We start from the raw sequence: 23,572 nt of genomic DNA on the forward strand, positions 1-23,572 counted from the left end.
ATCCTATCAAGCAGGTAGGAGATAAAACAGGTTGGTTTTGGACAAACTCAAATACTCTCATCTACTCTAATAAAAGCGGGTATGAATGGCTATTGAAGAAGAAATTTGGCTGGAATGATAATGAAAATTGGCTTTGGCTTTGGCGCTTGAGAATACCGAAGAAGATAAAGTGTCTGCTCTGGCTTTGCCTCAACAACGGAGTTCCCACAGCTAGTTACCGGTTTCAAAGAGGTATTTCTACTTCTGATTTTTGTCAGACATGTTATCTTGCTCTAGAGGATATTAACCACTGCTTTAGGACTTGCCAAAAAGTTCGTCAGATTTGGATTATCTTAAATTTGGGAATGACCGCTGAGGACTCTAGTTTGGATTTTCTGTCTTGGATTCGTTCTAACCTCAACAAAAATGAGTTTCTCTTTGCAGCGGCCTTTTGGTGGATTTGGAGGGATAGGAACAATGACAGCTTCCACCAAGATGATCCATGGAGTAAGGAGAAAATTATTCACTTAGTTAAACATGCTGCTCGAGATTTCTCTAATGTTGTTATCAACCAAAAACATATTATTCCTTCTTCTTTGAAATATAACTGGGAACCACCTCCAATGAATGTCTGTAAAGTGAACTGCGATGCAAGCATTTTTGAAAATGAGCAATTAGCTGGCTTTGGATGTATTATTAGAGACAGCATGGGAATTTGGATAAAAGGTTGTTCTGCCAGTATACCTCTTTCTAGTGTTCTCTATTGTGAGCTTCATGCTATTTGGAGAGGGCTTGTTATGGCTTGGGATTGTGAGTGCAAAGAGGTCATATGTGAAACTGATAATCTTGATGCGTTTCTTCTTGTTTCGCAAGGCATAACCAGCATGATTAGGAATGACTCTGATCCGCTTGACAAAATCAAAGAGATGCTCCAGCGCAATTGGACAGCTACTTTAGTGCTCATCCAGCGAACAGCAAACAAAGCGGCTGATTTAATGGCTAAGACTTCTGTTTTAAACAAGCAGGTGTATCTAGAGTGGTTACTGCCTCCTAATAATTTAGACATTATTATTAGAGAGGAGTACTACTCTTTTTCTTAGGTCTTTTTTTCTTTGTATTATGTTCAGTCACCAAAAAAAAAGACTATTGAATCATTGAATCAATCAGTCAAACGATTTACTGACCTGGAACCCATATTTTAGAAACTTCTTATGAAAACCAACGTCTTTAAACCCACCTGATCTCGTGTTCTATATTAGCCCTATGTCTGCGGATATTATGATTGTTCCTCAGCCTACAAATTTCAATTTACCAACAACCTTAAAGCCTTATGATGGTTTCGAGGATCCCAAACTCCACATCGCTAAAATCTGTTCTATGATGATTTTTTAATGGTGCTTCCAATCCTAATTTATGTAGAGCTTTTCCTACATTTTTTGAAGATGATACTTTTCTTTGGTTTTTCTCTTTACATGCAAGATCTACTACGAGGTTTTTGAATCTTAGAAATGTTTCATCAATCAATTTTCATCTTCTTGCATTTACAGCCGCAATTTAGATTACCTTACTAATATTAGACAAGGTCGCATGAGACCTTGCAAGATTATCTTGCTCAATTTAAGAAAGCTGCTATGGAAATCCCCGATGTCCACTCACATGTTCATCTTCACGCTTTGGCTGAATTTCGTGAGAAAGTGGTCGGCTATATGGAAATTTAGGAATTAGCTCGATGCATAAACAATCCCATTGCTCATCTCCTTGGAAATCAGGCATGGCCAGCGTCGATTTGGCCTGGATTGAGGTGATGGTCGTCGTCCTTTTCCGCGGTCCTACATATGACCATCATACCAAGTTTAATATGCGGATGGACGACATCATCAAGGACATCTTAAATGCAAAGTTCATGAAGCCTCCTCCTTAAGCTAGCACATACTAAGACAAATATTGTATTTTCCATCAAAAGTGTAATCACACTACTCATGAATATGTCATCACCAAAGATTTCATGGAACGTTTGGCACAACAAGATCACCTCGATAAATACTTAGGGAAGAACCATCAGCTTTACTGATCTACAGATTCTTCCACCGACAAGCCATGTGGTAGAAGTCAGAATTCTAATCGTAAAAATCTAATGACAGATCTTTTTTTCTCAGTCTTTGAGGCTCATTTATTGTATCTCAATAGGGTTTGTTGCTGGTGGTGTTTCTAACTCTACAAGAGCATGTAGGATCCAAGCTTTGATGGCTATGGAACAACTCACTTCGTTGCCACTAGCTTTACTTTCGGTTGTTGAAATTTCTTCTACTCTTAACAGTTTTAAAGGCATAGAAACAAATCTTGATTATTCGGTGTAATTTCTTTACACATTGGACGACTTTTGGATGCAAAAGGTACTAATGGATCTCAAGAGTTATGGTGATGTTCATTTTTGAGAATGTATTTCACATAGAACCCCGGGGACTGTCCGGAGGGCTATGCCTTTTGTGGAATGAAATATATAATATTGATATTTATTTTTGGTGTGATAATCATATAAAAGCTCGAATTGACGATAGGAAAGGGAAGATATGGATCTGTAATTTTATCTATGTAAATCCACGCTTTAGAAGAAGAAAGGAGCAATGGAGAGCTATCACAGCAAACAACTGTAATGAGGGAGAGCCACAACTATTCATAGGAGACTTCAATGACATCTTGAGTCAAGAGGAGAAAATTGGTCTACATCCAAAGTCACAAAGCCAAGTGAGAGAATTTAGGCAGTTTGTAGATATGAATTATCTTATGGATTTAGACCTAAAAGGTGGAAGATTTACGTGGTTTAGCAATCCGAGGAATGGATTCATCACCAGGGAGAAGATAGACAGGGCTTTAGCTAATTTGGAATGGAGAGTTTTGTACCAGCATGCATCACTCATAGCTCTACCAGCAATAAGTTCTGACCAATGCCCGATAGTTTTAAATATCAATCAAATTCAAAGAAGGGAGGAGTGTTTTAAATTTGAGGCATTTTGGGCCGATCATGATGAGTGCGAGAATGCAGTCAGGAAGGGGTGGGATAAAGAGAATATTCATGGATGCAATTGGGAATGAATAAAAAGAAAAATGGAAAATTGCAAAGAGAAGCTTAAGAAGTGGAGCAAGAAGATGTTTAAACGTGCAGATAAAGAAATCTACAAATTGAAGGATGAATTGAGGAAGCTATAAGATTCGAACTTAACACAAGAAAAGTAGGAAAGGATACAATTAATAAAGGAAAATATAGCAGTTCTATGGAAGCGGGAAGAAAAATATTGGGGACAAAAAGCCAGGTTAAAATGGTTGAAATGGGGAGACAAGAACGCATCTTTCTTTCATGTCACAACCATTCAAAGAAGAGAAAGGAACAGAATTGACAAACTGAAGAATGAAGCGGGGTCATGGATGGAAGACAGGAAAGAAATCATGAACCACATTGAGGTACAATTTGAAGTGTTATTCACTTCTGATAGCAAAAGAAACTTTGCAGCAATTCTGAATAAAATTCCAGCAAGAGTTACAGAGGATATGAACAGGGGGCTGATCTCAGAAGTCACTGAAGAGGAGGTTAGAAAAGCAGTTTTCAGCATGGGCAGCCTCAAGGCTCCAGGGCCAGATGGTCTGAAAGGGTTATTCTACCAAAAACACTAGGAGATTATTAAGGAGGAGGTATGTGCAGTTGTTAAAGAATTCTTTCGAATTGGGAGTTTGCCAGAAGAGATTAGCGAAACCATAGTTGTCCTAATTCCAAATGTTAAGAATCCGGAAGAACTTAATCAGTTAAGACCGATCAGTTGTTGAAACTTTATTTACAAGATAATAACAAGGGTTATAGTGTTGAGATTGAAAAGGTTATTGGAGGATATAGTGTCACCAACTCAAAGCGCCTTTGTGGGGGGGGGGGAGACTTATTCAAGATAATGTAGTGATTGTCCAAGAAGTGTATCACATCCTAAACAAGAAAGGAAGAGAGGGATCCCAGAATATAGCGATCAAGTTGGATATGAACAAGGCATATGATAGGTTAGAGTGGGATTTTCTCGAGAAGGTGCTTATAAAACTCGGATTTACCAAAAGATGGGTTGAATTGGTAATGAAGTGTGTCAGAAGTGCAAACTATAGAGTAAAGGTCAATGGAGAGTTGTCTAAGAGGATCAAACCACAAAGAGGTCTTCGACAAGGGGACCCCCTATCTCCCTACCTTTTCATTTTAGCAGCTAAGGTGTTCACGATTCTAATGCAGGAGGCTCAGGAGAAAGGCCTTATAACCGGTCTACAGATAGCTCCAACAGCCCCGGTACTCACTCACTTGTTATTCGCAGATGATTGCATTATATTCGCGAAAGCAAAGGAGGATGAGATTTTTCAGATTATCACAGTTCTTAATGAATACACAGAGGCATCCGGACAAAGGATAAACTTGAACAAGTCAGGTATCACCTTTGGAAGGCAGGTGTTGATACAGGCAAGGGTAGAAATTGAAGAGATTATAGGAATGATAGCATGGGACATGCCAGAAAAATACTTGAGGTTACCAACCATATGAGGAAGATCTCAGAACAAGGCTTTGACATGGATTGAAGAGAAAATCATGGGTAAACTGGAGGGATGGAAAGAAAGGTTGTTGAATCAGGCAGGCAAAGAAACATTAATAAAATCAGTAATTCAAGCAATGCCATCATATGCCATGAATATCATAAAGTTTTCCAAGAGTTTCTGTAGGAGAATTTGCTCAAAGGTTGCGCGTTTATATTGGGCAACTTCTGGGAAGGAACGTGGCATTCATTGGAGAAAATGGGACAGCATTACGGATAGCAAGAGTAGTGTGGGGTTGGGGTTTAAGGACCTCGAAAAACATAATATTGCTTATCTTGCCAAACAAGCGTGGAGAGCAATGAAAAATCCAGATGCAATTTGGGTTCAGGTATTAAAATCGATATATTTTCCGGATGAAAACTTTTGGGCAGCAAAGTGTAAAAAAGGCGCACCATGGGTTTGGAGAAGCATTTTGCATGGAAGAGAACTATTAAGGGAAAGAGCCAGGTGGAGCATAGGGGATGGGTCCAACGTAAGTATCTGGAAAGACAATTGGATCACTGGGAGAAGCAAGCCCCTGGATGCGTATACTACAGATGACTCAAAGGTAAAAGATCTCATTAAAAATGAGGAAGGGTGGAACAGAGAAATAATTGAAAACAGATTTCCCCAGAAAATCTGCAAAGAGATTCTTAGCACTCTTGTTAGTATAGTGAATCGAGATGACTACTTGTACTGACCATGGAAGGAAGATGGAAGTTATTCCATAAGAACTGGATATTATGTTGCAAAAAAGGCAGGGCAGGACATGAGAAATGGAAAGCCATCAACAAGTGAAGACAAAAAGGAGATATGGAAGGAGGTATGGAGAATGGAGGTCTTGCAGAAAATCAGAATGTTTTTATGGAAAGCATGCCAGGATATATTACCAGTAGGCTCTAATTTGCATAAAAGGAAGATGGCACCAGACCCATTATGTCAGATATGCTTAAAAGGGATGAGACGGTAGAACATGCCTTACTGCTATGTGATTGGGCGAGAGCAACATGGTTCGGGGCGGAATGCCAATGGACCCCAACAGCGGAGACAGTGAACTCGATTGGAAGTTGGATGGTAGAATGTATAAGAAAGATCATAGCAGGAGGTGGAGACGACCAGGAGAAGAGGATTAGTAAGCTAGGATTTCTCTTGTGGGAGATATGGAAAACCAGAAATAACAAACTCTTTCAAAAACAGGAAGTGAATCCCAGTTGGACAATCAGCAGAGCAAGAATGCTAGAGACAGTTTATGGGAAACTAGTAGAGAAACAACAGACACAAAAAATAGAAGCCAATAGAAGCAGAACTTTCCCGGTGTCATGGAGACCTCCTCCTGAAACTTGGCTAAAAGCAAATGTTGATGCTGCCTTTCGAAAGGACAATGGGACAGGCACAATAGCTGTGGTGATCAGAGATAGTTAGGGGTGAGCACGAGTAGCGGGTACCCGATTACCCGTCCGAACTCGAACCGAACCAATTAAATTAGTTCTGAAACCAACGGGTAATTGGGTCCAACTCGAACCAAACCGATGACTTTTGTTGGTGATTGGTTCGGATATCGGTTTTAGGGTGCGAAACCCGAACCAACCCGCGAACCCAATCATATATTAATTAAATAAAAAAATATATATGACTTTTCCATTAGATAATGATTATTCATTATTAATATGTTTGGATTTTAATAAGTTTAGTTTTTAATGTATTTGGTGTTTAACATGTTTGGATTATTTCTATTGATGTTACATGTTTATTGTACTTGTTGAATTTTTAAGATAAAAATTTGGTTTTTTTAATGAATTTTAAAGTCATCGGGTACCCAATTATCCGAACCGAACCAATCCATTCTTAATTGGTTTGGTTTGGTTCGGGTACATGTACAAAAAAATACAAATCCGAACCAAACTGAACTAATTATATTTTGATCGGTTCGGTTCTAATTTCACCATAAACCCGAACCAAACCGACCCATGCTCACCCCTAGAGATAGTGGAGGAAAGATGGTAGGATTTTCTGGGAAGATTCAAGCCAAATCAAGTATAGTGGCAGAGGCCCAAGCAATAAGACAAGCATTAATCATAGTGAACAATTTGAATATGGACAAAACGCTAATAGAATCAGACAATTTAAAGCTCATTCAGACAATTAAAACCAAGACAATCATAGGAGAAGCATTGGCTATCATCCAAGATATTCAGATTTTAATGGAAAACTTACCTGAAAAAGGATTGACTTGGACTCCCAAGAATGGAAATCGTCTTGCTCATGCAGTGGCAAAACCTACGAAATCAGAAACGTTACAAGCAACTTGGAGCATTCAACCACCTGCAGAAATACGAAGCATCATTAGGAGTGAGATTCGAACATGAATTAAGAATACCAAAGATTAAAAGGAAAAAAAAGGAGGTATATTGAAGAAGTTTGAACCAGGAATTGAGGCAGGAAAGAAAGAGGTTAATCCAGATCGTTATGATCTGAGGCAAAGAACCTGCATGCAACCAATGGCGACGTAGTGTCCCGGGCAGATGTTCCAGGTTTGAGTGTCAACCACATCTTCACAGGTGGGGTTGAAATTAAAACCGGGAATATGAAAGGAGAGGATGCTGCGGTAGAAGAAGACAGTCGAGGGATTGGCTGCGGTAAAAGCTGTGGAGGCCCATGTGTTGTGAATTGGACCTCCTGAGGCGATGGAGGAAGTCGTTGGAGAGGACCCATCTGCGGCTGTGGTGACTAGATGGGTTTCGCTTGAGGCTAAGCAAAATACAGTCTCCGACAGCAACACTTCCATAGGGATAGTAGTGCTTAGAGTTCTGGTTCCCATGCCAGTGCTGCCAAGAGGAAGATGATCCAGAACATGCAAATTCCAGCGTTGTCTCTCGTGCTAACAGATGGGGAGTTTAAGTGGGTACTGGGTCGGTTAGGAGCAGGGGTTCTTTGTTTTTTGGCCTGGGCTGGTCTACTGGCCCAAGTCTCTATCCAAAAAAAAAAAAGATGAATCTTAGTGTCAAGATGTTGCATCCTTCTTAGGACAAATGTGTTAGGTGTATAGGAGAACATGTAAACATTCCAAGGCATAGTCGGTTGCATACCAAAATCAAGGAGAGTGCTCCTAAAATTACCAAATCACCCAGTAACAAAGTGTTACACCAAACTTTCCACAATCTTACAAAAAATTAGCCACATTTATTATCAACTGAGAATATTTTTATAGGCAATATAAACTTTAAACTTCCAAGTTTGTTTTATATTTATTATAATAAAAAAATAAAAATTTTTTACTAATAATGATTGTTATCATAAAATACATTTTGACAAAATCTAATTGTATAAAACTTTGAACTTAAAGGTGTCCCCGACTCTGTCCATTTGTCCGAATGACAACATGATTCTTGAACAAAAAAAGATCAACTTCGGCCCCTAACCCTGTGTTCCGTCTGCCAACGGGGCCTTTCTGTCACTTTTGCCGTCAAGGAGTAATGGAATTTGTTGATGTGTCTCATTAAGTTGTTGAGGTGGGGGGTTAAAGTGGTGAGATAGATGCTAGATTCCCATTTGACTTGTTACAAAGAGCATGAGCTTATCTATTGTGTTCCATGTGAGCACAAACAACGTCATTTTGGTGCTCCTAAAAGACGTTATTAGATTATTCTGGTCGTCTCTCTCCCTTTGTTTTGTGTTGTTGCAGCCATGACTAAAATAGAACTCAGGCCATAGGACTTTGTTCACAGATAGCTCACAATGGATGCTATCTAATCAGCCTATTCACAAAGCATGAAATTAGTCAACAGTAAAGAGTATTGAATAGTAACTAATTCACGAAATCGTTACCTCCCACAATTAGGAAACTTGCTCATAGTTCGAAGATGAAGGGAAGAATTGATCCTGTTGAGGGAGATATGCATTCCAACAAGGTCATGCAAACATTTGAACTCACCTATAATAAGTGTAGCCAAAAGGGCTATTACTACAAACCTTGCTCCAATCCTCTAAGGATCTTAATTGGAAGCCTAGGATCAAGACAAAAAGAAGAGCTAGCAAGGAGAACGTTGTATCAGCGGACTCTACCAACACCACACAGATATAATCACTTTAGGATTTGATTTGTATAAATGAAAAAGTTGGAAATTTAAGTGTCATTTGTAAATAAAATGCTCAGGTGTTTAATTGATCATATTTGAACAATGATTTATACAGGTTCAAGGAGCAAAGAAAAACAGTTAGAGTACCAATTCTGCTGTAACTACCATGGATTTAGTAGTGAGTAGGTTTATGGTTATATGTCTCAAAGTTGTGTTCATAATCTTGTCATTGTTTATATGCGAATTGTATGTTATTTGTAACTAAAAAAGAAATTACCTAAATTAATTTCAAAAATAGGGACTCCAGTGGCACAAAGGGATGCAATTTTACTTTCACAGTCTGCTCTCCAAGCAGATGTTGTAATCTGAATCACAATTAAATTATACTATATCATTATAACCTTTAACTAAGTTTATGATATCTAAGCCAAGTTTGTTGTTTACAGGGGGCATCTGAGACCATCAACGTGAACCTCCCACCCTCACAAACCAAATACATCACAAAGGATGAAGCACCCAATTGTTAGGCTACCATCTATATTCACATTTGTTCCAGCTTCTGTGGTGCATTAGAATCCTCCCACCATTGGCCCTTATTTGAGACTTCTTAGTAACTTTGGTGCTAAATTTGTTGATGAGTTCTAATATATCACCCATAGTTGTAAATTTATAGCACTACAAAATTGTATCTGATATCACTATGCAAGAGGGTGCACAACATAAATTTGGAATTCTTATTGCTGAAACTTTTCAGTCTCCTTTGTCATATTCCGGCAAGATTGTGATTTGTGACACTGTTTCTGCAGATCATTTATTAATATTTTGTTCCATTTTGCAAATGAAGTTAGAATTTCAGCCATCACAAACCACCATAAAAAATGACTTCCAGCTAGGAAATGCATGATGTAGTGAAAAAGACCAGATTTGGGTGATCTACGAAACATCTTTGCAGTTGCTATTATCAGAAGCAAGACTTCCTTCCAAATCCTAACCTAAAAAATGATTATTTAACTTCCCTTTCCAACCTGAGTAAGCTTGCTTCCCACGCAAATATCAGCAATGAGTTATGGCTAAAAAATGTTTACCAGTTCAGACTCTCTTTCCACCACCTTCAATTTACATTTTGAGAAGCCGACTTCTCTCAGCATCTGGAAGAAATATCTCAGCCGTTTTCCTGTACGAAGAAGAAAACGATCCTTTGAAATGTTGAAGTTGCAATGCAAAGTGTTTGTGACTAGGGTTTCTTATGCATAAAATTAGAAAATCTAAAAGCTGATTACAAAAAAAGCAGTATCAAGCAGAGGGTATGTTTCTATCCATTAATGCATAATTAGTTTCTTTTTTTAAATTTGAATTATAAACAGACAACTAAATACTAAAGATAACTGTAAATAAATAGAATTGTGAATAGGCTTACCATCATGAAGTTGTGTGAATGATTCACTAGCCACTTTCAAAATGTAATTTACAACATATAAACACTGTAGGCCCTTCGAGCTTAGTTTATCACTTTTCCAATCGTATTCAATGAGCATCAGCAAAGGTTTCCCTTCTCAGTTTTCTAGTGGTTCAGTTCTCTACAACTTAATTCTGAGGATAAAATTTGAGCCTCGCGCAGCATCCCCTCCTCTTTAAGACCAGCTATCAGCTGATAGCAGATGCGAGCATTTAGAATGAAGCCCCTGTCAAACATTTCCCTGTACCAAAAATAAGCACCACTGAAATCTTTTAGGTCACAATGTCCCTTAACCAGAATGTTATATGTATCAATTTTTGGGACTAGTCCTTTAGCCTTCATATCATCAACAAGATGCTTTACGTCTGAAATTCTTTGATATCTGAGGCATGCCAGGATCAAGCAGTTGTAAGTTTCCTTGTCACAGTTGAGTCCCCGATTGACCATCTCTTGGTGCAACGACATTGCCTTCAGAACATTGCCATCTTCAGCATAATTATACATCATTTCATTATATATGACTCGATCTGGAAGTAAGCCCATTTGTAACATTTCCTGAAACATCTTTTCTGCTGTTGCCACACTTTCCATCCTGCATGCATTGATCAAAGGATGAAAGGTACCAACTGTAGGTTTTAAGCCTAATCTCTTCATCTTCTCATACAATTCAATGCATCTCTGGGTGTTTCCAGACTTTGCATAACCTGAGATAATCGAATTGTATGTGATTACATCTGGAATATGTCCCTTGCTAGTCATTTTGAGAAACAGATCGTCAGCTTCACTTACCCTTCCATTCCTTCCAAGTCCGTTTATCAGTGTATTATATGTCACAAGAGTTGGATCTATTCCAATTCTTAGCATTTCCTGAAAAAATCTGTAGGCATCTTTAAATTTACTCAAGGAGCAACTGGCTTCAATAAGCATATTGTATATTTCTGCATTCGGTGAAAGCCCCCGGCCTGCCATATCCGCAAGGAGAATTTCAGCATCAAGGATCTTACGGTCTTTGCATAGACAATTTATTAGAGAACCGTAACTTATGACGTTAGGCTTTATCCCATTCTTTTCCATCTCTTCAAGAATCTCAAAGCACCTGACAAAATGCTGCATTTGTCCATAACCATTAATCAAAGAATTATAAGTTTCCACAGTGGGGGAAACACCCTTGTCTACCATTTTCTTCACCCATATCTCTGCCTGGTCCAAGTCTTTAGTTTCACAGAGCTTGTTAATCAGGGTATTGAAAGTGACAGCACTAGGCTTCACCCCTTGATATTCCATTTGTTCGGCGGTCAGTATAGCTTTCATTATGTCCCCCTCTTGGCAGTATGCATTCACTAATATGTTATATGATATTTTGCTGGGAGTAACGCCATTATCAACAAGTTTGGCCAAAATCTCCTTGGCCTTTTCAACCCTCCCTACCCTGCACAATCCATTCAACAAAATACAACAAGTATGCTCATCGACCCTTTCCAACTCTGCTTTGCCAAACACTTTCTCACCCAAAGAACCATCATCATCATCATCAAATACAACACGCAGAAACTCACCAGGTAAAAACCCAGCAGCCTCCATCTCTAGCAACACCTTCCTCGCATCCTCCAACCTCCCAGAACCGCAAAGACCACTCAACAAGGCATTGTAGGTGAGAAGGCTAGGGTCCGCATTCTGGGTCTTCATCCTCTCCCTCAAGCTAAAAGCTTCCTCTAATTGACCCACCTTACAGTACCCATCGATCAAGGTATTATAAGTAACAGTATTCGGAACCAGATTTCTCTCACCCATTTCATCAAACACTTTGCGAGCATCCCACACCTTTCTCACTTTGCAAAGCATCCCAATGATCAAATTATACACAAAAACAGAAGGGGTCACCCCTTGCTTCTCCATGGAAGCCATCAACTCAAAACACTTCCTCAGATCCTTCAACATGGCCGCTGCATAAACAGCGTTCTTGTACGACTCTGCACTGGGTCCCATACCAGACCCAGCAAAGTCCGAGAACAAACTCAAGGCCTCTTCAAACTGCCTGGAAACAAGCAAAGCATGAAGGAGACGGTTGACGCAGCGGATTGAAGGGGCATAACCATCTTTTCTCATTGAATAGTACAACTCGGTGGCTTGGTCGACCAATTTGGGAATTGAGCAGGTCCATAACAGGGTGTTCGAGAAGAGGGGTTTTGATACGAAGGTGTGGAGTTCGGAGGGAGAAGAGAATGGGGTTTTGGAGAGAACAAGGGATTTAAGGAACCTCTTGGCGGTGATGGTGCTACCCTTTTCTAGAAAAGAATGAAACTTTTCAATTTTCTCAAGCTTTGTCTGGTCTTGGGGGTCATCGCGGTCGAAGAGTGCGTTCGATTGGGGTTGGCATTCGGAGGAGAAGGGAAGGGAATGAGAGACAGAGATAATGGGACTGACGCAGAGGTTGTAATTGTGGAGAACACCAAGTTGAAGAGCACCGCGCCTTCTCAATCCCATTTTTTTCTGTCTCAGATTCTCAGCGAGGTTTTGCGTTCGTTAAGTTCGAAAACCTCCGTAACTTTTTTTTTTTTTAAACATCAAAACCTCCATAAGTGTTAACTGTATTTCTCGTTTTTATTGTTTGGGCAACTTTTTAAGGTTGATTCTTTATCAAATATTCTCCGCATACAAGGCATTATTTTATATAAGTTTATATAAATTTTTTGAATAAATTATTATTTGTATCTATGAAAAATATAAACGCGGACAAATGTATCCATATAAAAATAAAACGATAATTGTACTCACAGAAAATAGTTTTCGTATGCCAAGAATATACTAACGGACTAATTGTGTAACCAACATTCGGATACTCTTAGTACACGGAAGTCATCTTCTGTAGTTATAATTGTCATTTTATTCTTCTATGGGTACATTTGTCAGCATCTCTGTATCTTTTACGAAAACAAATGATAATTTATTCTAAATTTCTTTAACCTAATTCACTTCAGGCACCACTATCTAACCAACTTTTCAATTAATACGCGAATATATAAATGCCTTTTTCGAAAGAATTTCGTTTCTGTTTTCGAATTTTCTCAACATTTCGATCTGCGTTCTCTTCCATCTCTGCAGTCTCTGCATTTCTCTTCGTTCGTTCTCTTTGATTTTGAAATCAAGCTTTAAAATCAGTTTTGAACTGTTATCTCATTGTTGAAGATAATAAATAATTCAAATTTAAATTGTTAATTTAACCAGAACAAAGTTGATTATTGTTTTGAATCCAATCAAGTGACTGAGGTGTAGTTCGATTCTAGTTAATGTTTTCTTTAGTAGTTTATGATTCTATAGGTGAATAATATTTTTGTTTGTGAAAATTGTTGTTCATCGTTGATGGTTTGAATGTAATGTAAGAGTTCTGCATTAAAGAAAATATTTTTTTGTATTTGCAGCAAATTTCAGTATAACACAAAGATATTTAAGTGTATTGTTTAAAAATTTTTGGTGTATGTATGCTGATAAGTTCTGCATAATTCAAAACTCTTCTTCTTCCTCCTCCTCATCTTCTGCTGCTTCTTCTTCTTTTTCATCATCACCATCTTCATCATTATCTTTTTTTTTCTTATTCATCGTTTTTTTTCTTATTTTATCTTCTCAAATTTCTTCTTGTTAACTCTCTTAACAAGAATAAAAATAAAAAAATCAAACAAAGAAGAAGAAAAAATACATAATTCTACAAAATTACTTGGAAGAGGATGAACTTTCATTCATTCAACTAAAAGAAAGAAAGAAATAAGGAAAAAAAGAAGAAAAAAATTGCAATATTAGAGGAAACATTTTTCAGTATTTGCAGCAAATTTTGGTGTAACACGAAGATATTTAAGTGTATTGTTTAAGAATTTTCGGTGTTTTTGTACTAATAAGTTCTGCATAATTCAAAACTCTTCCTCTTCCTCCTCCTCATCTTTTGCTGCTTCTTTTTTTCCATCATCATCACCATCTTCTTCTTCTTCTTCTTTTTTTCTTATTCATCTTTTCTTTTTTGTTTTACCTTCTCAAGTTTTTTCTTGTTTTACTCTCTTAACAAGAATAAAAACAAAAAAATCAAACAAAGAAGAAGAAAAAATACATAACGCTGCAAAATTACTTTGAAGAGGATGAACTTACATTCATTCAACTAAAAGAAAGAAAGAAATAAGAAATAGAAGAAGAAGAAAAAAAATACAGCATTAGAAGAAATATTTTTCGGTTTGCAACAAATTTCGATGTAACACGAAGATATTTAAGTGTATTGTTTAAGAATTTTCGGTGTATCTGTGCTGATAAGTTCTGCATAATTCAAAACTCTTCCTATTCCTTCTCCTCATCTTTTGCTACTTCTTTTTCTTCATCTTTGTAAAACCCGAGAAATTAGTAAATGACTAGTTAATAATTAAATTATTAAGCAAATAATTTAGAAAATAGAATTTTATAGTTTAGTGAGGTAAAACTAATTAAAACAAGAATTTTGATACTAATTTAAAAAAATTTGGCCCAAAATTGGGTCGAACGGGCCGAACCAGACAAACCGGGCCCGTATTGAGCCCAAGGCCCAATCCAAAACCCATTTAAATGAGGGACACAACCACTTCTTCCCTTTATTCATCATCAAAGTCACGCTGAAATTGGGAAAGGGGGAAGAAGAAATCTCAAACCCTTGGCTCCAATTTCCACGCGTTTGTCTCGGAATTCTCTACAAAGCCCCCTAATCAATTTGGTAAGAAATTCAATTTTTTTACCCAAATCTTTCCTCTTCAATTTCGAATTTAACGGATTTTTGGTATTGAGGATTATGTGGTTTTGGTATTTTAGGACCAAATTAACTTGCGGGTATTGTCGAGTTTAGCTCGCTTGAGCTGTGGGTCAGGTAAGCACCCTCAAACCCTTGGTATATATGTTGAATTAGTGAACTCTATTTTGATTATAGTGGTAATTATGATAATAGATTGAAATTGGTTGTTGATTGAGTCAAAGTGAGAATTTGGAAGCTTGCCATCAGGTTTTGGAGGGTGAGTCTCGTTGGTGAGGGGCCGAAGTTGAGGAGCTTATAGTATGGTGAATGCTCGAAGTGTTCCAAGTTTAACGAGAAATTGGCGAAGGTATGATTTTGGTTTCTCGTATTTAATATATAATGTCTTGTGAAAACTTAGGCTAGATGACCATAGGTTAGGTGTAAATGTATGAAGAATGTTAAGTGCTTAGTACCCTTGATGATAATTGATAATTGATAATTGTTGAAATATGTTGAGTATTGGCTTGGTGATTTGTGTGGACAATGGAAATAGAATGCTAAATGATGGTTTAATGATGATTGTCAAAGTGATAATAATGAATATGTATAGGTGATGAAGTGTTGATGAAGTTGTTGATATAATCACGAAATTCATGTTTGAAAATAGTTTAAAATTGAAGTATGATGGATGATGGATGGGTGTAGAGTTGTGTTGCTGTGATTTTGTATGTGTTGGTGCTGATTTTGAGTATAGAAAGTTGATATTGAATGGTGAATTGATGAAAATAGAGGTTGGAGCACTTTTGTGAAAAACTGATTTCTGGCCGAACTTCGGCGAGCCATAACTCGGTTTTCGGAATCCCAAATTATTTTAAATTTGTTTCATATGAAAGTTGAGTCTGTGAAGTTTGCGGCGTTTGAAGAATCGATTAAAAATATTTTAAAACGAAAAAGTTATACACGTCGGAAGTTCGGTATGTAAAACTGAAATTCTGCAGACTTAGCCATTTTTGACTAATTTGCAATGCATGTGTATGCAAACTCCTCCATACGCAGATGGACGTTTCTGTTCGGCATGCATGCATACGCGGATGAGGTAATGCGTACGCGTGATAAGCAAATTGCATTCCCACGTACGCGTGACCCCTGTTTTCAACAAAATGACTTTTGTGTTTTAAAACCTAATTTCGAACCTCTAAACTTCTATTTTTACTCTTTTAGCCCCTAGACCTTAGTTGTATGCTTAGTAATGAGATGAAGTTAGGAAGGTGAAGTAACTTGGAGATGAAGAAAGATTTTTAAAGGTAATAGGTGGTTGGGGAAGATGGTACTTGATTTAATAAAGATGATGAAAGTGGTATATGAGACAAGTAAGAGAGTAATGTAGTATTGAGAATGATGTATGAGATAATTGATGATGTTAAATAATTGAGAACGATGAGATGAGTTATGAATTATTATTAAGAACAAAAATGATATTTATGAGATATAATTAATTATTATTGAGTTGTTCGCTGACCCCTTGTATGTAAGATGTGACCGAGCATTTTAACTCCCCGGGTTCCCCCATGGACATGCATGTACGAATGTTATTGAGCTTGGGGTGTTGTCTCCCCATGTCAGCTTGGGATTCTTCTCATGGAATATTATTGAGCTTGAGGTGTTGTCTCCCACAGGTCAGCTTGGGTTCCGTCCCATGGTTAACTTTTGAGCTTGAGGATGCGCATTGATAAACCCCCAATTTTGTGGTTTATCTTGTGCTTAATTTGGTGGATTTTATCAACTTTTCTCACATTTATTCAATGAAATAGCATGGTTTTGTAATTCTCCCTAAATTTGTGCTTAAGAGTGCTTTTTAGGCCTTTTGGTACCAGAAATTATTGTCGGTCTAGATTTTTCTTCCTAAAGAAAGGAATTACTTCGTTGTAAGAATAGCTCCAAACCAACAAATAACTCTCGAATCAAATTAAAATTTGGTTGTCACATGCACAAACCCCAAATAAGAATTTACCGAAGTATTTAGACTCCGGGTCGTCTCACAAGGGATTGCAATGGTCAATTATCGGCTATGAAGATGCAAGGGGGTTTGGTTGATAGAAGGGGCAATAAAATAAATGACAAGAAAAGTAAAGAGAGCAATTAAAGAAAGCAATTAATAAAGAGAGACATTCATGGCAAGGGTTGAGATTATAGGCTTTCTATCATAGTCATTAATCATGACAATACTTAACAAGAATTTATCTTATTTCGTCATCCCCAATGTTGGAAGAAGGTGTAAGTTATCTTCCATTAGAGAAAGTCAAACAAGACTAGTTAATCTCAAATAAAAAATCCTAATCAACTCACTAATTGAATTAGCAAGAGATTAGAGTCATTGAAAATGATATTAACTAATAACTCTAGATCACCAATGTAAATTGGGTATTCATGACTCAAGATTACCTAATTACTCTTTCCAAGCCAAGAATGCTCAAAGTCTACTCTAAAGTCCAACCAAGCATTTTGTCAAACACTTGGTGAGTACAAATGGAAAGCATGGTAAATGTGCAAGAAATAGTAAAATCTAACAACTATCAAATGCAAGAAAAGTAAATCACAACTCAAATCAACAATTAAAAGAACATCAAACATAAATTTCATACAAGAGATCCAAATCCATCAAGAGTTCATCATCACAAAAGAGAGCATAAAAGGGAAATTAACAAGAAAACTAAGAAGAATAGAGTAGTAGAAACAAGAAATTATGAAGGAAACAAGATAAAATTGAGTAAATTCAAGATCCAAGACAAATTATCCTAAACCTAACCTAATTCTAGAGAGAAGAGGGAGCTTCTCTCTCTAGAAAACTAACTAAAGGCTCATGTTGACTAACTAATTGCTCCCCCTTTTCTTGGACTTCAATTCTGCATGAAATACACTCAGAAACAAGTTGGACTTGGGCCTGAGCAGCTCAGAAATTGCCCCCAGCATTTTGCCTTTAAGTGGGTCACGTGTGAGTATCGGCGCGTATGCACCATGTGCGCATGCGCGTCGATTGGCTATTTCCTCATCCGCGCGTACGCGTCTTGTGCGCGTGCGCATCGCCATGCGATATCACTTCTGCGCGCGTGCGCCTTGTACGCTTGCGTGCCCATTGAAGCATTCTCAATCTTTATTTCTTCATGCATTCTCCACTTTGTATGCTTTTCTCCTCATTTCTCCCATCCGATACTTGCCTTATGAACCTGAAATCACTCAATAAACATATCAAGGCATCGAATGGAATTAAAGTGAGTTAAAATCACCAATTTAAGGGCCTAAAAAGCATGTTTTTATACTTAAGCACAATTCAAGGGAGAATTACAAAATCATGCTATTTCATTGAATAAATGTGGGAAAAGGTGATAAAATCCGCTAAAATAAGCACAAGATAGACCACGAAATCGGAGTTTATCAAATCTCCCCACACTTAAACTAAGCATGTCCTCATGCTAAAATCAAGAAAGAGAGCAAAGGGGTATCAACATTTATTCAATGCAAGCTAATCCAAATGCAATCTATCTATATGCAACCTGTTTACATGAATGTAATAGCAAAGTCAAAATAAATCAATCTCCAAGAATACACATGCAAGCACAAGGGCTAAGGCAATAGCAATAAAAGCAAACCATAATTGAATTGAATCATTGAAAGATTTTACAAACTTTCAAGAAAAGATTATCATGGGTGAAAACATGTAATTGAGCGATCGAACCCTCGCCGGATGTGTATCCGCTATAGGCACTCAAGTGTATAGGGTTGATTCACTCAATTCCCTCTGAATCATGCTTTCCAAGATTTGTTTCTCATCTAACAATAAATAATTACTCTATGCTTGCATACAAATATCATGAGGACTTTCCCATAGGTTGTAATGGGGCTAGGGTCAAGGTAGGATGCATATGGTCAAGTGAGTTTGAGAATTGGATCTTTGATTAACTTAAACTTCCCACCTAACCTATGACAACTTATACAATTCTAAACAACCTAGCTATCCATTCTTTACTTTTCTACACACTCATGCACTCTCTTTTGATCACCACACATATGCATTGATCATTATTAAACTTTACCTTGGGGCATTTTTGTCCCTTTCTTATTGCAATTATTTTTCTTTCTTTATATATATATATATATATATATATATATATATATATATATATATATATATATATATATATATATATAACAATTAAAATATATACAAGAACATCAATGCATATGGTTTACATATGACTAATACATGAGTATGTACCCAATTCCCAAAATTTTCAACAAAAATACAAAAATACCTTTTTATTCCCTCCCAATGTTTCCAACTCTCCCAAAATCAAATAATGAACACTCTCACTAGCCTAAGCTAATCAAAAATCCAAATTAAGGACATTTATTGTTTTTCACTTAGGCTTGTAATGTGCTACAATTAAGAATAAATGAGTTAAGCATAGGCTCAAAATTAGCTAACAATGGAAGATAAAAGGTGGGCTATTTGGGTAAGTGAGCTATTTGAACAATAGTCTCAATCATATAAATGCATGTATACACAAAGTAATGGATATAAAGAATCAAACAGATCAAAGATTACAATCATAGGAAGAGAATAATGCACACAAGAATGAAAATAAGTGGTCATATGATGTAACCACACAATTAGGCTCAAAAATCGCATGCTTGTGTTCTTAGCTCAAAACATGATCCACAAAGTGTATAATCCAAGCAAGTCCTAAAAAAAAATTTCAACCAATTGGGATGGTGCCCTAGAAATGGAGCTCTTGGAAATTTTCATCATATTGACTAAGCTTATTCTAATGCAAGGTTGTGATTCAGAAAACTAAAAACAAAAAAAATTTCTTAGTTTACCCCTTTTTCAATCAAATCAAATTTCATATGCAAAGGGGATCAACTAGGTTTCAATAATTCACAACCAAAAATGCTAAAACAACTATATGATAAAAATCCAACCAAAATATGGAATGTATACCATCTAAGGTGCAAAATGTGACAACTAAGATAAAGTAATCCCAAGATAACAAATATATACAATAATCTCAAAGTAATCTCAAAGATAAAGTGCAAAATAAAATAAAGTAGCGAAAATTAGGAGATAAACGTCTGAAAGTTCACCACACAAATGCTATCCACCGGTCACGAATGGTGACCTCCCCACACTTTAGGATGAAGCATCGTCCTCGATTCTACTGCTGAAGCACGAGCTGGGGGTCAACAGTGGCACCGGGCTGTGGCTCAGGCTCAGGATGTGGCTGTGGTACTGGTTGTGAGTCTTCAGGGGGCTGCTAAACCTCTGTGGTGGCCTATGTCTCTGGTGGTGCCTCCTGCTGAGTCGGCTCCTCAACATGCTCCTCCTCCTGATCCTGTTCATCGGATGCGGGAGAGTCTGGGAGAGGAGGTAGCTCAATACCCTGTGGTACGAAGACCTGGTCTATGCGATCGAGACGACGCATGATACTATGCTCGCTGCGCTCTATGAAGCGAAATAGGCACTGTACGAGCAAGTATGTTGGCTCAGGTGCTGGTGGTGGTGGCAAGGGTGCTGCGGCTGCTGAAGCAGAGGAGGGTCCTGCTGCTGCTGCGAAGGATGAGGCTGAGCTGCTAGTGCACGAAATTGTGATCATCAATGGTGCCAACAGCTTGGTACGCACAATTGTAATCTCAACTCTTTGTCACAACTCCGCACAACTAACCAGCAAGTGCACTGGATCGTCCAAGTAATAAACCTTACGTGAGTAAGGGTCGATCCCACAGAGATTGTCGGCTTGAAGCAAGCTATGGTCATCTTGTAAATCTCAGTCAGGCAGATTCAAATGGTTATAGAGAATTGATAATTAAAAGATGAATAAAACATAAAATAAAGATAGAGATACTTATGTAATTCATTGGTGAGAATTTCAGATAAGCGTATGAAGATGCTTTGTTCCTTCTGAACCTCTGCCTTCTTATTGCCTTCTTCCAATCATTCATATTCCTTTCCATGGCAAGCTTTATGTTGAGCATTACCGTTGTCAATGGCTACTTCCCGTCCTCTCAGTGAAAATGTTCCAAATGCGCTGTCACCGCACGGCTAATCATCTGTCGGTTCTCGATCATGTTGGAATAGGATCCATTGATCCTTTTGCGTCTGTTACTAAGCCTAACACTCGCGAGTTTGAAGCTCGTCACAGTCATCCCTTCCCAGATCTTACTCGGAATATCACAGACAAGGTTTAGACTTTCCGGATCTCAGGAATGGCCGCCAATGATTCTAGCCTATACCACGAAGGTTCCAATCTTAGATTAGAAACCCAAGAGATACACATTCAAGCTTGTTTGTATGTAGAATGGAAGTGGTTGTCAGGCACGCGTTCATAGGTGAGAATGGTGATGAGTGTCACGGATCATCACATTCATCATGTTGAAGAACGAATGGATATCTTAGAACAGAAATAGGCTTAAGTTGAATAGAAAAACAATAGTACTTTGCATTAATTCATGAGGAACAACAGAGCTCCACACCTTAATCTATGGTGTGTAGAAACTCCACCGTTGAAAATACATAAGAACAAAAGGTCTAGGCATGGCCGAATGGCCAGCCTCCCAAAGTGTGAACATACAAGTTCCAAGATGAAAAGTATGATCAAGTGTGTAAAATACAATAGCAAAAGGTCCTATTTGTAGAAAACTAGTAACCTAGGGTTTACAGAAATGAGTAAATGATGCAGAATCCACTTCCGGGCCCACTTGGTGTGTGCTTGGGCTGAGTATTGAAGCTTTCATGTGTAGAGACTTTTCTTGGAGTTAAACGCCAGCTTTTGTGCCAGTTTGGGCGTTTAACTCCAGCTTTTATGCCAGTTTTGGTGTTTTGACGCCAGAATTTCTATGCTGAATTGGAACGCCGGTTTGGGCCATCAAATCTCAAAAAAAGTATGGATTATTATATATTTCTGGAAAGCCTAGGATATCTACTTTCCAACGCAATTGAGAGCACGCCAATTGGGCTTCTGTAGCTCCAAAAAATCCACTTCGAGTGCAGGGAGGTCAGAATCCAACAGCATCTGCAGTCCTTTTTCAGCCTCTGAATCAGATTTTTGCTCAGGTCCCTCAATTTCAGCCAGAAAATACCTGAAATCACAGAAAAATACACAAACTCATAGTAAATTCCAGAAATATGATTTTCATTTAAAAACTAATAAAAACATAATAAAAAACTAACTAAAATATACTAAAAACATACTAAAAACAAAGCCAAAAAGCGTATAAATTATCCGCTCATCACAACACCAAACTTAAAGTGTTGCTTGTCCCCAAGAAACTAAAAATCAAATAGGATAAAAAAGAATAGAATATATAATGAATTCCAAAAACATCTATGAAGATCAGTCTTAATTAGATGAGCGGGGTTATTAGCTTTTTACTTCTGAACAGTTTTGGCATCTCACTTTATCCTTTGAAGTTCAGAATGATTGGCGTCTATAGTAACTCAGAATTCAGATAGTGTTATTGATTCTCCTAGTTCAGAGTGTTAATTCTTGAACACAGTTACTTTATGAGTCTTGGCCGTGACCCTAAGCATTTTGTTTTCCAGTATTACCACCGGATACATAAATGCCACAGACACATAACTGGGTGAACCTTTTCAGATTGTGATTCAGCTTTGCTAAAGACCCCAATTAGAGGTGTCCAGAGCTCTTAAGCACACTTTTTTTTTACTTTGGACCACGACTTTAACCGCTCAGTCTCAAGCTCTTCACTTGACACCTTCACGCCACAAGCACATGATTAGGAACAGCTTGGTTTAGCCGCTTAGGCCAGGATTTTATTCCTGTGGGCCCTCCTATCCACTGATGCTCAAAGCCTTGGATCCTTTTTATTTTACCCTTGCCTTTTGGTTTAAAGGGCTATTGGCTTTTTCTGCTTGCTTTTCTTCCCCTTTTTTTTCACTGCTTTTTCTTGCTTCAAGAATCATTTTTATGATTTTTCAGATCATCAATAACATTTCTCCTTTTCCATCATTCTTTCAAGAGCCAACAATTTTAACATGCATAAACAATAAATTCAAAAAATGCACTGTTCAAGCATTCATTCAGAAGAACAAAAAGTATTGCCACCACATCAAAATAATTAAACTATTTTAAAATTCAAATTCATGTACTTCTTTTTCTTTTTGCAATTAAAAACATTTTTCATTTAAGAAAGGTGATGGATTCATAGGACATTCATAACTTTAAGACATAGACTCTAAGACACTAATGATCATGTAATAAAGACACAAACATAGATAATATAAAGCATAAAATTTCGAAAAACAGAAAAATAAGGAACAAGGAAATTAAAGAACGGGTCCACCTTAGTGATGGCGACTAGTTCTTCCTCTTGAAGATCTTATGGAGTGCTTGAGCTCCTCAATGTCTCTTCCTTGCCTTTGTTGCTCCTCTCTCATGACTCTTTGGTCTTCTCTAATTTCATGGAGAAGGATGGAATGCTCTTGGTACTCCACCCTTAGTTGTCCCATATTAGAACTTAATTCTCCTAGGGAGGTGTTAATTTGCTCCCAATAGTTTTGTGGAGGAAAATGCATCCCTTGAGGCATCTCAGGAATTTCATGATGAGAAATTTCCTCATGCTCTTGTCCATGAGTGGGATCTCTTGTTTGCTCCATCCTTTTCTTAGTGATGGGCTTGTCCTCATCAATGAGGATGTCTTTCTCTATGTCAATTC

At 37.6% G+C, this 23,572-nt stretch overlaps 2 protein-coding genes across 2 annotated transcripts; one reads left to right on the forward strand and one right to left on the reverse strand.

The window, feature by feature from the left end:
• The first annotated feature begins 4,588 nt into the window (after positions 1-4,588).
• Positions 4,589-5,994, forward strand: LOC112757188 (uncharacterized). Its single transcript, XM_025805799.1, has 3 exons — positions 4,589-5,140; positions 5,282-5,395; positions 5,488-5,994. The coding sequence occupies exons 1-3, from the start codon at positions 4,589-4,591 to the stop codon at positions 5,992-5,994; spliced, it is 1,173 nt and encodes a 390-aa protein (XP_025661584.1).
• Positions 5,995-8,955: 2,961 nt separating this feature from the next.
• Positions 8,956-12,761, reverse strand: LOC112754390 (uncharacterized). Its single transcript, XM_025802016.3, has 2 exons — positions 10,066-12,761; positions 8,956-9,822 (listed from the first exon to the last, which is right to left on the reverse strand). Exon 1 carries the CDS (start codon positions 12,586-12,588, stop codon positions 10,210-10,212), a length of 2,379 nt encoding a protein of 792 aa, XP_025657801.1. The 5' UTR covers positions 12,589-12,761; the 3' UTR covers positions 8,956-9,822; positions 10,066-10,209.
• Positions 12,762-23,572: the final 10,811 nt, after the last annotated feature.

This window comes from Arachis hypogaea, chromosome 16 (assembly GCF_003086295.3).
Source record: "Arachis hypogaea cultivar Tifrunner chromosome 16, arahy.Tifrunner.gnm2.J5K5, whole genome shotgun sequence".
Lineage (NCBI taxonomy): Eukaryota > Viridiplantae > Streptophyta > Magnoliopsida > Fabales > Fabaceae > Arachis > Arachis hypogaea.

Bases quoted from the DNA above. Each gene is read 5' to 3' on its own strand.
- LOC112754390 (XM_025802016.3), bottom strand. From the start codon at position 12,588: ATGGGATTGAGAAGGCGCGGTGCTCTTCAACTTGGTGTTCTCCACAAT.
- LOC112757188 (XM_025805799.1), top strand. From the start codon at position 4,589: ATGGGTAAACTGGAGGGATGGAAAGAAAGGTTGTTGAATCAGGCAGGC. The intron at 5,141-5,281 runs GTAAAAGATCTC...TGACCATGGAAG, and splicing joins ATACTACAGATGACTCAAAG to GAAGATGGAAGTTATTCCAT. The intron at 5,396-5,487 runs GTATGGAGAATG...TTTGCATAAAAG, and splicing joins AAAAGGAGATATGGAAGGAG to GAAGATGGCACCAGACCCAT.